A 15,022-nucleotide genomic window follows, 5' to 3' on the forward strand; every position below is an offset into this window, starting at 1 on the left:
TGTCAGAACAGTAACACGTCCAAGCAAATATTGTGATATGGGTGCATATTGACCTCACAGCCAACCTGCTCCTAGAACACTCGTGTTTGAATTATACACTGCTTCATGTGGGACATCAGGGCTGTTTATTTCTGCTTGTTAACATTAGTGTGACACTGGTTAGACTCGTGTAAGCGATAAATTATGTCAAACCTAAAATGATCATTTTTATTAAATGCACACATTTTTAGAAGAAAGATATCTTTAGATTCGCATTCTTTTTCTAATGTTGTGAATAGTTGAAAATTGTGCTGTCAGCACTTTTTACTTATGGATAAACAGCAACTTTTCTATCTTGGAGATTGTTTCTTGTTTTGTTCTTACCACCTTTGAGTCGAAATATAAAATCTGTGTGAGACAGCTGTGGAGACAATAACTTTTATTTTCTAGTATTTTTTTTTTTGTGGCAGGTCGCCGCTTCGCTCTCTCGCTACAGAACAGCTAGTCTCTTGCGCCACTTTGCGTCCTGACAGGAAACACGCAATGCGTGACAGGTGACGCTGCCAGTTTATTACTGCCAATGAACACGAGGACGACTAAATATGGAGTTCTCATTGGTCAATACGGCTTTGATGAGGGCGGGGACTGTGCGGCCATAGACCTATGGCGTCCGACATGTAAATTCCGTTTGAAAATTTCCCGGGAAATCCGAGTTTCGCGGGAGGGCTCTTGAGCGCGTAAACCGTATCCCTTCATTCATCAGGCCGTTTCCTGAAGCCATTTCTAGACGGGGGAAACCAGAGTTGCGCTACTTTTTAATCCGTTGCATCTGCCTAAATGCACGTTCATACGGAAAAATACTTTACAAAAAGCGATGAATCAGACTCTCGTCTTTACTTTGGTCTGATTATTTTTGAAATTATTCAGTCGGATTAGTAGCCAGGCGGGCTAGAAAGTACAGAGACAAGAAAGGGGTTACCCCGAATCCGCAAGATGAGAAGAGGGATCTCCTCGGCTCCGGACAAAGTGATTTTAGCGGGGGTTGGGGGTTCTTCTTTGGACAATAATATAATTTTAACAACTCTCTCGGATCGTTTAAACTCCGGACAAGCCAACGCCACATTTATCCAAATAATTACCACCCCACCGCCTTGCAACGTTACACAGACACCAAATGTGTGTTTATCTGAGCCTCAGATAAACAACATTTACACAACTCCACAGCAAGCTGCAGCAAACGGAACGGGACAACGACCCAGTTTGGGAAGACCGCCGGTAATAATCTACACAGCTCGTTTAGACATGCTTGGCTTGCTACACGTAGCCACAAACAAAAATGTTAGCTTGCTAGGTTAGCCCAGCTTGTTGCTAACGTTAGCTGCTTAGCCCGAACATAGCGAGGTGGCTAACTTACTACCGCTAGCTAAGATGCCAAATTGGGCTGGATATAGGTTTTCCCGACTGCAGGGGCACGAGCGGAGGTCTTTTAAACTAGTTTTGCTTCCACAAAGCCGTAGAGCTGTCATGTAATAGCGTGCTATGCTAACTTCGTGGTGCTTTTGAGTCCGCTTCAACCTTGCAGCCAGATGGAAATTTTGGTGAGAGATAAGTAACGTTAGCACTGGCCTAGTGGCTGCTCTTGGTGTCTTAATTTTGGGGGTTGGGGGGAGAGTCGCGCTATTTCGCTCTTAGTTAGCTAGTTTTACGCCTTCTATAAAGATGAGTGTTAAACATGTAACGATATGGGCTTGTCCAGCTAGAGCTTCGTCTTAGTTTTTGAAACTACCCGATATATCTATATCTCTCCCAGTCGTCTCTGAAGATGCAAGCCAACTTGGATGAAGCTTGAAAATAATGTTAGCTTTTACGGCTACTAGCAGTATTGATCACCACCACTCGCTATCGGCTGTGACCTAAAAGTGTTTTGTGTCACTCTTTTGTGTGAATAAAGTGCAACGTTATGATGCCTCTCATGCCAAGTAAAGTGAAACTCGAGTTTGTTGCTGTAGTGCTGATTGCACATTTCCTGTATTGTCAAAAACGCACAAAATCCGCACAAAATAGTTCTCAGCTGCATTCAGGGTGGTGGTTCGTTCCTGGCTATTCATCTTTCATGAACCAAACCAGTCTGTGTATCTCAGGCTGAAGCCATGACCAGGCAGGGGGTGAGGGGAGCTGCTGGCTGATATATAAAATGGCTGACATTTTGACTGTCAACAGAGGGCAGATTATTCCTTCATAGACGTAGGATTTATTTTAAAAGACTTGCTCTATGAAAATAATAGTTCCCACAATGTGTTTGGAGGGAAATGCAGTAGGGCAGCAATCTTCTGCTGGAGACACGCATTAGGTTTCAGGATCCTCTAGTTAAAGAGGTTAGAAGCCTTCATATGCTGTGAAACTGATGACACAATGCCTTTTTAGGTTGGTATAAGAAATGTCTTTTTGGACATTTAACATTGGCAAGGTTGCAAGTTATGAAAGTGTAAACAAGATGGTTCATACTGCAGAGATTGAAATGGACAGTAAGCGTGCCTTCATGCAAAATGTCTATGGTATTTTGCCATAGTAAACTTATATCCTATGGCAAGTAAAGATGATCATCCCACATGAAACACAAGATCATGTGAAAATGAGTTAAAGAAACATTTGTGACTACATTTAAAGACATTAGACCAACACATTGCGATTTAATTTAAAACTTAGTTGGAGTCACTTAACATGCTAATGAGTTATATGGTCTGAGAGTTGCAATATTTTTCTCTTTAATGTACAACACTGGTCAAAACTTGTCTTGTCAAAAACATTGTTGATCAGTGGATTTGATTTGAACAAGAAAAATGAACTAAGTAAAATGCAAGTGTCTTGTGTTTACTACATTATATTTGAAATATACCACCAAGAGTTTTTTATTTATCGATGAATTACCTCGTCATTGTTATTGAAAAGATTGAGTTAAGTGACCAGATGCTTCATATCTGTGTCCCTTTGTCCCCCTTACAGGCAAAAAGGCGGCTGGCACTTGACGATTCAGACCACCAGTACCAGTCAGAACCAGTCAGGACTCCACGGGGCAGAGGAGGGGCCACAGCAACACGACTAAAGACCCCTCGAAGTAAGAAACAGGACCATAAGGTTCAATCTGACTATACCACCTCAGTCTATTAGTCCTTGAGGCAGCTTGAAGGAGGGTCAGCGATGGTCACCTGCGTTGGAACGGTACCTTCTACAAAAATGTGAAGCATCACGTTGGCGTAGTGAGTGGATCGTGAAAATGGGGCCTAAGTTGAGTAAGGTTTATCCAGCAATATGTGTTCGCACTGCATGTTTTAAGCCTCTTTATCACATGTGCTACTTTCTGTCAACATGGCAACAACTGTGTGCAACAAATGTGGGCCTAATGTCGAAATGATATTCAGAAGTGGATGTGGATGGGCAAGCACATTATTATGGTGCATTGACACAGGTCATTATATACTAGGGCCCTGTCACACTCTTGATGTCAGCATGTGACAACCTGATGCCTGACGTTATAACAAAGCGCCCATTAGCAAAAACACACGACAGATACTTCAATCAGTATTTACACACAGCGCTGAAATCCTAGAACTAGCACCAATACTTTTTTCATGTAGGAGATGCCATGTAATTAAAGGTGTCCACGTTACACATGGAGACAAGCAGCTCTGCTATGTTGTAAGTGGATAAAAGTTAGTTTTGAGACAAATCATCTGTACAAGTTTGAATTTCCCCTCAATTTAAAATTTTCCTACTCATCAACTTTATTGCATAAACCAAAGTCTGTCCTTTTGAGATACCTCTGTGTTTACGACTTTTTTTTACATGTGTAAACAACTAGAATGTATTGAGCACTGATTGCTTTAATCTAAAATTCAGGAACTATGATGAAAGCAGCTGATCGTATCAACAGCCGTTTATGTTGAAATGCAGCTGGTAATTATTGAACTCGATGCTTTATTAAACTGTTTTCAGCTGGCGAGGACTATTTTAGGTTTGGCCAGTTTTTTTTAACAGCAGTTCAGATTTGGAACCTTTCTTCATGAGTAAGTTACTGCTGTGAGAGAAACTAGCTTTTTGATATCGGGGAGAGAGTTTCCCATCATCTGAATTTAACCAGTTTTTTAATATTGACGGAGTCATATTTCAATTTGCTTCCTACACCAAGTGAGACAAAAGAAGAGACTTGTCAGTGTAATGCTGGAAGACATTGATTTATTTGTTCCCACCATTTTCTTTTACAATAGCGCCTAAATCTCCACCAGAGAAGACTCGGTATGACACCTCCCTGGGCCTGTTGACCAAGAAGTTTGTGGACCTACTCGCTCAGTCTTCAGATGGCGTTTTGGACCTCAATCTCGCCGCTGAAACATTACAGGTACCTTTCCGTTCAAACTAGGGCTGCAACTAACGAATATATTGATAATTAATTATTCGTCGACAGAGAACAACAACAGAGACTCCTGGATTCCTTCTGGCTTTGGCGCAATGGCGACAACCACTAGAAACAAACAAGTTTGTGTTGATGCAACACAAACCTCTATTGTTTGCTGCTTTTACATTTAGATTTTGCTATCAGCTGCGTCATTTTGTTGCAGCCCTAATTCAAACATCAAAGGACATTTTACGCGTGAATGTTTAGAGAAAAGGTTCCTGGTTCTTCTTCTGACTGGCTGATCCATGTAATCGGCAGTAAGTTCAGAGCATGGACAGTGATCTGAATGTGTTTTTTTTATATGCTTAATAATTCAAATGATTAAGCATATAAAAAATCATATAAATAATCATTCAATTTGTAACTCACTTAGACCTGTGTCATCTTTTCCAGGTACAAAAAAGGCGACTGTATGACATCACTAACGTACTAGAAGGCATCCACTTAATCAAGAAGAAGTCCAAGAACAACATTCAGTGGATGTAAGTATCCTGCGCTTCTGAACCAAAACTTTGTGAAATCCTAAAGGTTTCTCTCAAATACAACTTTTTGCTCTGAAGATGTAATTTATGTTCTAATTCATCCGTTGATCACTTAGCAGCCAGGCCCAGTCCTGCACTCACTGCTTAAGCTCTAATGCTGTGCGCCTCCCTGAACAGTGCAGTTTGTTAGTTGAAGTTAGTTAGTTTTCAAACATTAGTTTGACAGGAATCATACAGAGAGCCAGTGCCCAGAACTGATTTCCTGTTCTGTCCTATTCATAGGGGCTGCAGTCTGCTGGAGGTAGAGGGGTCACTGAACCAGAGACAGCGGCTCACAGCAGAGGTTTCGGCACTTGGAGAAGAGGAGCAGAGGCTTGAACAACTTATTCAGAAATGCAGCCTGGATGTGAGACACATGAGCGAGTTGCAGAACAACCAGAAATATCCTTTTGTTGCCAGATGACGTGTCAACGCCGCTGCTTTAGTTGTGAATCTTGCATGACCAGAACTGCGACCAAAATGTGCAGATCCATGATGCAGCGGTGGCCTCAGCATTTTAGACTCATATCATTATGCATTGAACCTGATGAATACGTGGATGTTGTCTGTTTTCAAGTTTACAATATATACTGTTGTTTCTTTAACCTGCTCCTCTGCACATATGCCTATGTCACATACCAAGATATTAAACAGCTGGGAAACCTCAGGGACCAGACTGTGATTGTTGTGAAAGCGCCTACAGACACCAAACTAGAAGTACCAGACCCAGATGAGGTATGAATGCACACATACAGAACGAATTGCAAATATACTAGAACACTTAAAACAAACATGGAATCAGACTACTGGAATGTCACAATGTGACATAAATGATACAAATACTGATAGTGCTTTACATGAAGTGGAGTCCTGTAATTATGCCATTACATAGGTGCAGTGTGTCCTCGGGCTGCTCGTGCTGCAGTGGAAGGCTAACTTTCAGATCCGACGTTAGTTGCGTTGACAGCACTTTTAAAACGTTGCTGCCGTTTCACCTCAGTATTTGCAAATGCGTCGTAGCCTCTCTGCTGCTGCGTTGGGTCTCCTCCTCTGCCAGCGTTACCACAAGGCTGTGGTTGACAGAGTATGACAACGTGACTTCTCTGTCAGGCAGTGCATTCAGTGCAGGGCGGTGGCCCAGATCCTTACCAGCACTCGAGGCAGTCAATCACTGCAACCCTTTGCTTCTCCAAAATGCAATATTTAAGCAATTTCATTATATTACGAGCCCTGCTACATCACCTGCATGGGGCATTTCTTTCCTAAATAATGGTCTCACTTCAACCTAGTTTTCTGCTCTGTTTCCTAAATGGCTAGTGTCAGCACCACATTTACTTCCTCTGAAGCAGGATGCACTGATTTTTGCAATCTGTAGTATCCAATATTCATTTCAGACAGAAGAATCAGCGTACATAACTGGTGATCTTGTTCTTATATGTCATGTTTATCTGCCATTCTCCTTTTTCTTCTCCAGAGCTTGTCTATCCACCTGACTAGCACCAAGGGTCCGATAGAAGTCCTTTTGTGCCCAGATGAGGAGAATGACCCAAAAAGTCCTGTAAAAAATGGAGATACAGACATCAATGGGAACTCTCCTTTCCTCAAAGTCCTTCAAGGTTCGTTTCACATCTAAACAAGTGTGATTTCACACAAAACATCTGTGTTCAACGGTAAATGCTGCTGTTGGTAAGGTAATAAATCATACACAAGAGTTGCCTTTTTAAACTGTTTGTAGTAATTACAGCGGTCCTCAGCGTGTCCTCAGTTCTGCTGGTGCTGCCGTGGAAGGCTTACTAAGGAAAAGGACACCATGCCACTAGATATGATGTCAAGTGCAAATAAATAATAACTAGCGTCTATTTCCTTTCACAGATTCTAGCTGCACGACCGCTTCTCCCACCGTCCCCTTGCCTCCACCTCCCTCCTCTGCAGCTGTCTCTGTTACTACTCTGTCCCCCATTTCGTCCCCTTACACCAGCCTCCTCCAGCAAACAGAAGACCAGATCCCAGCATCCTTGGGGCCTTTCCTAAACCTTGGGCCTCCTCTCCTGGACCAAGAGGACTACCTTTTGGGTTTGGGAGATGACCATGGAATCAGCGACTTGTTTGACGCCTATGACTTTGATAAAATGCCGTCTTGCCTGGACGACCTCCTGTGCAGCTAGCATTTGCTGATAGAAATTCACATTTATGTGTGGGAGAGAGGGAGCATAAGTGAGTGTTGATGCATGTGATTGGTTGTGAGTGTTTAAATATGTGTACAGGAAACATTGAGGGCCTTTTCAGTCCCTAGAAGCCATGTTCTCATGACATGAGAGATGAATGGCCTTGATTGATTTCACACATACATGGCACGACTGGTCTATAAGGACGTATGCATTACTGCTCGTCTCAGGCTGAGGGGGGGCTTTACTGTAGCTGAGAGTTTGGTGTATCCAAAAGCCTTTAAATGGAGGGTTTGCAGCACTGTACGGAGGGGACAGCATAGACTTTAGCAAATATCTCCCACACTGCCTGATGTTAACACGCATCCTGAGTGATTGCATTATATTATTATGGCAGAGGTGTAAATGTACCAGAGATAAATAGATGATCATCCACCACCGACTGTGGGTTGTTGAAGACAAGGGAAAAGGAAAACTTGGTTTACTGGAGGATCCCTGTACAGTCAAGGACGGGTAATCTGTCTGTCCTAATTATTTACATATCATGGCGTTTCAGTTGAGGTTATACCAAGTGAACAGTTCCCAAGTTTAGGACAGTATTTTTGAACATTTTAGGAATTAAGACGTTTTAAATCGGGACGTTTGGGTACAAACAGGATTTAAGAGGTCAGTTGTTAACTTATTTGTCTTGTCTCTCTGACAGTAACATTTGACTTGGTAAATTGAGAGCAAGTCTGAAGCACCATGTATCCACAGACGTATGGAGAGCTTCATGGAGCATTGGCCACAAGTAACATTTCAGACAAAGGCTAAATATCAAATGGAAAATAAGTGGCATGAAGTGATACTTTTATTAAGACGCACTTATAATTTTATACGTGTTCTTCTCAATTTGTAACCTGTTGAACAAGTAGATTAGTCATTTTCTCTAAGGTACATTTATAAAGTGCAATTGCACATTACACATTTTTGACTATTGAAGATCATCTACATCTTCTCTTTCTCATTGTCTCCCAGTGCAGGGCTCAAATGCTTTTCGCCTCTCCCCTCCATCTCCATCAGCTGAAGCTGCCATAACCAAACCCCTCCCAATGCTGCCTGCTCAGTTAGACTGTGTCCTGTGAAATGATACTGTGGTTTGAACTTAAAATAAAATGTAGAGCCACTTGGTGCGCACTGCCTTTTCAGTGTGCACTGAGAGCAATGTAGAGCAGATAGGTGAGTGTTAGTCCTTTAGTTTTGTTATGTTTATCTTTTTATGGGTTTTAATACTGTAGAAATAACTGATATCATGGTCACCTAACTAATAAAGGGACCAGATGGCCTCCAACTGAGGCTGTATCATTAGTAATGAAGGGCTTATTTTGTTCCTTAACAGGATAATAAAAATGATACAATAGAGATAAGAGGACCTGTTTTGTAATTAAAGCAAAGTCAGTGCAACCAAGCCTTTGTGTCACGTGTCGACCAGGGTCTCTCAGACTTCAGCTGTTAATCAAGAAAAGCTCCAGGACTTGGTTAACTCGTTGCTAGGGATGGGATTGGTTTGCCTGTAGGTAACTGGAACACAGTTGCCCCTTGTGTTGATTTTCATCCCTGGTACCAACAACTTAAACGTCTTGTCTGAGATCTTAACTGTTCGGCCACAGGTGACATCGCTGCTGTTAGTGTTCACTTTCCCCAGTCGGATTTGATCGATGGGCGCTTGAGTATTTGCGTGTACAGCATGTGTGAGATTAAAGTCGAAGATCAAGCTTGCTATAGAGTGAGCCTGCAATGTGTAAATTGATGTACAGTTTTTTAAATTTTCAGTGCACAAGGTACTGTAGGCTACCTCTCACTTAATGTTTGACGATAGTAATCAGGCATAGATGTAAATGCCATAGTGTGTGTGTGTGTGTGTGTGTGTGTGTGTGTGTGTGTGTGTGTGTGTGTGTGTGTGAGAGAGAGAGAGAGAGAGAGTTATTGAATTCCCTTTCATCATAGAACTTTCCCCTGGCGGCATTTAGACTTAATACTGGATCTGACCTCGCACTTTTGTCTTCAGACGTGTGCGAGGCTCTACTCGTACGTCATACTGAAATGATGAGCATGTCTTTTCTCTCGCACCAGTCAAGCAGTCACGTGTTGAATCTGAAATGCCCATGTGATGATAGTTGAGCAATATTCTTGACTTTGTTTTGATAGTTTCCTTTTTTCTGTTTTTTTTTTCTTTGGAAAAACCCAAAACATCCTCAGCACAAATATTAGGCTACTACATAATCAGTGAAACGTGGGCATTGATTTCCATCTTGTCATTAGGATAATGCTGTCGTTAAAAAAGGAAAAACAAACTCAGAACCTGAATTGGTTATTTGTCAAAGGGAGTTTTCTTTATTTTTCAGTGTTTCACAACTTTTTTTGACTTCGTAACACCAAAGCTGTGTCTAACCATCACTCATTCAGTTTATAATAAAATACAATGACTTCCTTAAGTACGGTTTTACTTGGATGCACAGAAATATGGAAATTCCCTATAGGTATATTTGTTTCAGTGTATTTTGTATTTTTTAAGTTAAGCTTAAGTTTTCTAATTTACATAGGTAATTACACTTCAATTTCAAGCAACCAGAATCTGGTTCTAATATTTTATTCACTATAATGTGACTTTTTCTTTTTGGGGGGGTGTACCTTTCCATGGATGTCTGATGTTGTGTTAAAGATTTGTTAAAGAATGTTAAAGATTTTAATGCACTGCTGATGCTAGTGTCTTTGCCAGTGAGTCTAAAATAGTATTGGACTTAACTTACAGCGTCTTTGTTTCTAATGTGTGATTAGACCTTGCAGACAGTTGTAATTAGGCTAAATGTGGTGTCAACTATAGGCTACTCCAGATTGAAACAGTTTTCCTGCTATTTAACTTTGGTTCATCCTTAAGCTGTTACCAAATACAATATACCTATCCATAAATATTCTGTAATAGTTTTGTAAAAAAATTACTATTATACAAATTATAATTCAACAATGACAGTTTTCACTTACAAAAAAAGAGCTGTAATACCTGATCGCCTTTTTGCCATTTGTACACATGGTGAAAGTATGAGTGTGCTATTGAATGTTTAAGAAAACTAATTTGATCTCTTTGATGTGTGTTATATGGTAAATGAACTGTTCCTTTAACATCTGTCAAATGAGGAATTTACATTGCTTTTGTTGGAGGGGAGGGACACATTGGCTTTTGTACTGTTGTAATTGAACATTTGAATAAAGGAAATGTAAACGAAGTTGTTTTGTTTTTGATAAATTTGTCCTTAATTTTAAAACATTAAACTCATACAAGCCTTTTTGAAGGTTTGTTGTCTCGCTCCACGTGTGGAACGCGAATCTGTCCAAGTTGACCCTCTGCAGCTTCCGTAGCACCTCAGAAGTATGGCAGTCAGAGTTGCCTTAACTATGTTTTGATAGTCTGAATAACATTGTTCTGTCTTTCCAAAATACACTTTCTTTAAAATTTGTGATTATTCTAATCAATAGCCACATCGTAATCCAGGTTAGTGATATTTACTCTATGTGAAAGGGTCTTATTGTTCAAAATAGGGGGCACGTGGGTTGAAATTTAGCTAACGGGACTAGCTTAGCTACTAGCTACCTTGACATATAACAAAATAGACGTTAATTTATGGTGTATATTATTATTGAATGCGGTAGGTGAACGTCTGGGGAAATACAACAAAGGGAACCTCAAGCTTTGTAGGTTGAACTCATTCAATAATTAATTAACGTCGCTTTATATTTGATAGACCTTTCACGAAGTCGCTCGTAGTGTTTACTTTACGCAGGTGCTACGTGCCTTTTGATTAACGTTGTAATTGTGAAGAAATCTGTTGCAGGAATTTAAAAGTCGGTAATTCAGTCTGTAGGTTTGCACCAGAAGCAAGTACGTGAGTAGCGCTAGGTCACCTGTGGTGTTTAGTGCAGTTATACATCAAGCAAATGCTTTTATTCTGCCCATCTATCGATGTCATGCTTGCTTTATTTATGTACATGTAAACAGCAGATAGGAACTCAACATGTTTATGCACATTGCCTACATTACCTTAGAAGTACAGTTGCGTGTAGAAAGCACTGCAGTGGAGAATTAATCCACGTTTTGATCGTTAATGAATTTTTATTTTCGTTTCTGTCTCTGCTTTAATCTCTCTAAAAACCTTTTGTTGGATTTGTGTCCCTAATATCTCTTAATAAGTGATGTGATGCTTATGAAAGACTGTTGCTCACTACGAGAGTCGTCTGAAGCTTCGTTTGCTTTTTTAGGACACGATGCCATCAGCCTGTGACTCTCTGATCGAAGACATAGAGGACATGGTGTCGTTCGGTGACCCCACTCCTCACGAGAGACAATCTTCTAGAAAGAGTGTCGTCCCAAGGGCCAGGAAGAAAAAGGAATCTGTGAGCAACGAGGAACTACAAGCTGACAGGTGTGTCAGCGTTTTACATGGGGACTGCAAAGATAATGTAGTAGTAATTCTGCCCACTGTGCGTTCTTAGTTGGTGAAGGCTGCTGAGCAGAGGGTGAATTGAAGATCTATGATCGTGTAACTGGATCCTGAAATCATGAATCCTGATTACAATAAATGCCATGATCTATGCTAGTTAATGTAGCAAGTAGTAAACACCAACAAGAGCAAGAGATTGATTGTGATGACTTGTATTAGAGAATGCTACAAAGAATAGTGACCGACTCATCAAATAGAAATAAACGGGGAAGATCGGTTTCAGTCACCTTGCACTAGATTATTGTTGGGTGAAACAACCACCTGTCCTACTACACTTCAACAAAAAATAGTTGATATTATTTACAGTTCTTCATTCAATCAGATATTGTGGACTTTGCGAATAGCACAGTTTAGGCATTTATGTGCCATCCTATGCATAAGATAGCGATATATACGTTAATTAGGACGTCGTTTTTCTTCAGCCTGATCCCTGGAACACAAAAGATCTGGATGAAAACATGGGGCTGCAGTCATAACAGCTCTGATGGGGAGTACATGGCTGGACAGCTGGCTTCCAGCGGATATCAAATGACTGGTAAGAGTTTCTTTTATTTGTATTTGTTTTAATGGGTCCATAAGCTGAACTAGTAATTCTTTCAATGTATTTTTTTGTTGACTGTAGAACTGCCATTCCTTTTATTTAACACAAGGGGGCAGTCTTGCTTCGTCAGTGATGTGTGGCCCCTGTTTTTCCAATGAGAGCTTTAATCCAGCTCTGAATAGTTGTGTTGAATGGCTTTCCAAAATCGTAACTGCACCTTTGGTTGACAATAGTCTGTAAATCCTTTAGGTTCACCATAGACCTAGAAGGTTGAAATAGCTGAACAAAAAGAACACAGTGGTTATTTCCTTTGTCAGCATTTTACAGGCTGTGGCATAGTTTGTCTCTGTGATGGATCATTCAAATAAACTTCTCAGTACATACAATTCTGTTACACCAGGATGTCATTTTTTCATAGGACCTTTTGTTAAATATTTTTGATGGATGGTATTTAATGGTGATAGGTGTGACAGTGTGCGTCTTTACCTGACTGTCACATTTGTTTACTTAATCACTGATTAAGAAAACACAGAAATGTCACAGCCAAAACAAGTTAAAGCACATCAAGTGAATATGTACAGATAGATTTTAATTTTTTTTTGTTAGAATGATACTTCTAGTTATTAGTATTAGCAGTAGCAGTAGCATTACAGGCATTATTGCAGTAATCTATTGCACCCTTGGGTTGTAATACATCAGAGAGTTGATGTGTGTCACGTTACAGATCTTTAGGACAAACATATGTTCGTTCTGAATGGTACTGTAGTTTTGCATGTTCTTTGCATGCAGGCCAGACGTACTGTGAGTTGGATTACTAACTGTCTGCCTTAAGTGATCAAGTGTGTGTTTATATATACACCTAAGTGAAAGAAGCCAACACAAAGGCAGAGAGAGACTGACAGTACCCTGACAGAAACCCTGACAGAAAATCTATATGCAGCATGTGTAGCTCGCGCTGTTGTTGTCAGTTAAATGTAATCTCGAGTATGATTCATTGACTGTGTGCGTGTGTGATACCGCGTTTATAAAACAGGGGTTATTTGTGAGTAGTTGTGAACTACGTGCTCAGATGGTTTAAAGGTTTTCATCATGCTATGAGTCTCTGTGCATGTAAGAAAGGAAGAGTGTGTGGGGTGTGAAGGCAGCAGAAGAGAGTTAATATTAACCCCTCAGGCATTTCTCTCACCATGGGGTCTCCACAGCCATAGTGGGCCATTAATCACACACTTCAAAAATGCAGATGTACTCAGACACACATGAGACACAAGGCACAATTTGCTCATGAACACAGGCCAACTGTTCCCCCCTCATCTGGCAGTTGAGACTCTTGATCTCTTTCTTTTCCACCTTTTTATGCTGCAAGCTCACCAGGGCGCTGATTCCTGTTCACAAAGTGTTAGAAGTGTTGACTTTGAGGAGAATTTAGCTCAGCCGAAGAACCTAAAACTTACTGTAGAAATGTCTTTTGCTCCTGCGGTTTGCTGCTTTCTCCGTTACTTTACATTAAAGAATCTTCCTGAGTCGAGTAGGAGCCATTATTGTAATCTGTTTAGGAATGTTTGCAGCTTTGACGTATTATTAGACTCATCATAGTTCACTCTGTGTGTGTGTGGCTGTGACAAAGGCGCAACATAACAAGCAGAAGCACTCATGGTCTAAAAGGCACTGGGTCACAGTAATAATTTGCATGACTTCACCTATTTGCTGTAGACTTCACTGATGGGAACTTGTAGTTGTGGGAGGGTGTTTACTGGATTCATGTTTTTGTCTACCACTAGTCAGACAAAGTGCTACAGTCTGGTAACCATCAATGAGACGGTACGAATGTGTCTTGCTTCACACCTGGTTGTGTTCAGCCCAGGATAGATACAACAATGTGGCCAGTGATGACAGCGGTTAAAGTTATGGCTGCATGAATGTTTACGTATGAAATGCCTTAGCAGACATGCTGATTTTATCAGTAGTCGTTTTTGAATTTGCTTGTGGTGACAGCAGTTGATTTACCCATTTACTGCTTAATTAGTTTCACTTCATCATGTAGCTCAAAGATGCTTTTATCTTTTCCAGTCAAAGCTTCAGAATACTCCTCGCTTCGTCGTCTCTCTGTCTGGCGCGCACACACACATTTACTGTCTCGCTCTATCTCAACCTATCAATAAAGAACTTTTAAAGGTCAGTATCTCACTGCTGAAAGTTAAGAATTAGTTTGATTCCTGTCTTGTTAGCTGTGGCTTTTCATCTGTCTTTGTGCATCGCTTGCTTCTTCTGTCTCCCTTCCTCCTTCAGTCTTGTTTTTCTTTCCCCCGACTTTTTTGGATGCGAGTATCCTCACTTGTTTCTGCTGCAAGATTGTTAGAAGGAAAAATTGCCTGTCATGGCGAGAATCAGGGGAGATTACGGCGAGAATGGACAGTGATTGTGCTGAATGATATAGTAAAGAATGCAATGCAATAGTCTAGAATGGCATGAAATTGTTGGGAGTGCATCGGACGAGTGGAATAGTTTGGAATGACAAGGACTGAAATAGGTTCTTGAGAAATATAGTGTCAGTGTTTGTCCAGACTGAACACGAGGACCTTGTGTAGGTTTTCATTTGTGAGTCAGAATATTGTTACCCCTCGTAGAATCTGTGGACGTTTGTGGCATGGATATTACACTGACGCCTCAGCCGTTGAGATCCGCAGTGTTGCTCTGCACACTTTTTCTCCTGGCGTTTGAACAAAGGCAGAGCCTCCACTCACAGTGAAAACATGACATCACCTTCTCTCTCTCCCTCCCACTCGTATTTCCTGCCTGTTTTCTTTTCCTCACACCCCTTGCCGTCCCCT

The 15,022-nt window shown here is 40.9% G+C and overlaps 2 protein-coding genes across 5 annotated transcripts in view; both read left to right on the top strand.

Moving 5' to 3' along the window:
* Window positions 1–414: 414 nt before the first annotated feature.
* LOC114842658 (transcription factor E2F3-like) lies at window positions 415–8,370 on the top strand. 2 transcript variants are annotated; one of them, XM_029128384.3, is made up of 8 exons: window positions 415–1,254; window positions 2,983–3,094; window positions 4,245–4,375; window positions 4,826–4,914; window positions 5,197–5,355; window positions 5,574–5,688; window positions 6,428–6,569; window positions 6,826–8,370. In XM_029128384.3, exons 1-8 carry the CDS (start codon window positions 973–975, stop codon window positions 7,116–7,118), a joined length of 1,323 nt encoding a protein of 440 aa, XP_028984217.1. In that variant the 5' UTR covers window positions 415–972; the 3' UTR covers window positions 7,119–8,370. The 2 variants fall into 2 exon arrangements, with proteins under 2 accessions (XP_028984217.1, XP_028984218.1); XM_029128385.3 differs by lacking the exon at window positions 415–1,254 and adding an exon at window positions 1,364–1,577.
* A 2,074-nt stretch (window positions 8,371–10,444) lies between these two features.
* Window positions 10,445–15,022, top strand: part of cdkal1 (CDK5 regulatory subunit associated protein 1-like 1) — a 137,425-nt gene continuing 132,847 nt past the window's right edge. The window contains exons 1-3 of one of the 3 annotated variants that reach the window (XM_041067692.2): window positions 10,445–10,524; window positions 11,412–11,575; window positions 12,076–12,188. In XM_041067692.2, the coding sequence (XP_040923626.1) occupies window positions 11,418–11,575; window positions 12,076–12,188 (271 nt within the window). In that variant the 5' untranslated portion in view covers window positions 10,445–10,524; window positions 11,412–11,417. Of the gene's footprint in view, window positions 10,648–10,706; window positions 10,848–11,411; window positions 11,576–12,075; window positions 12,189–15,022 lie in introns of those variants that run through there. The other 2 variants (XM_029128379.3, XM_029128381.3) reach the window with 2 other exon arrangements.

The sequence above is a fragment of the Betta splendens genome, chromosome 16, assembly GCF_900634795.4.
Source record: "Betta splendens chromosome 16, fBetSpl5.4, whole genome shotgun sequence".
Classification (NCBI taxonomy): domain Eukaryota; kingdom Metazoa; phylum Chordata; class Actinopteri; order Anabantiformes; family Osphronemidae; genus Betta; species Betta splendens.

What these genes read in the sequence shown, in the direction of transcription:
- LOC114842658 (XM_029128384.3), top strand. Translation starts at nt 973, where the DNA reads ATGAGAAGAGGGATCTCCTCGGCTCCGGACAAAGTGATTTTAGCGGGG. An exon ending in ACGACTAAAGACCCCTCGAA is followed by an intron (nt 3,095 to 4,244) that starts GTAAGAAACAGG and finishes CTTTTACAATAG; the next exon opens with CGCCTAAATCTCCACCAGAG. An exon ending in TCGCCGCTGAAACATTACAG is followed by an intron (nt 4,376 to 4,825) that starts GTACCTTTCCGT and finishes CATCTTTTCCAG; the next exon opens with GTACAAAAAAGGCGACTGTA.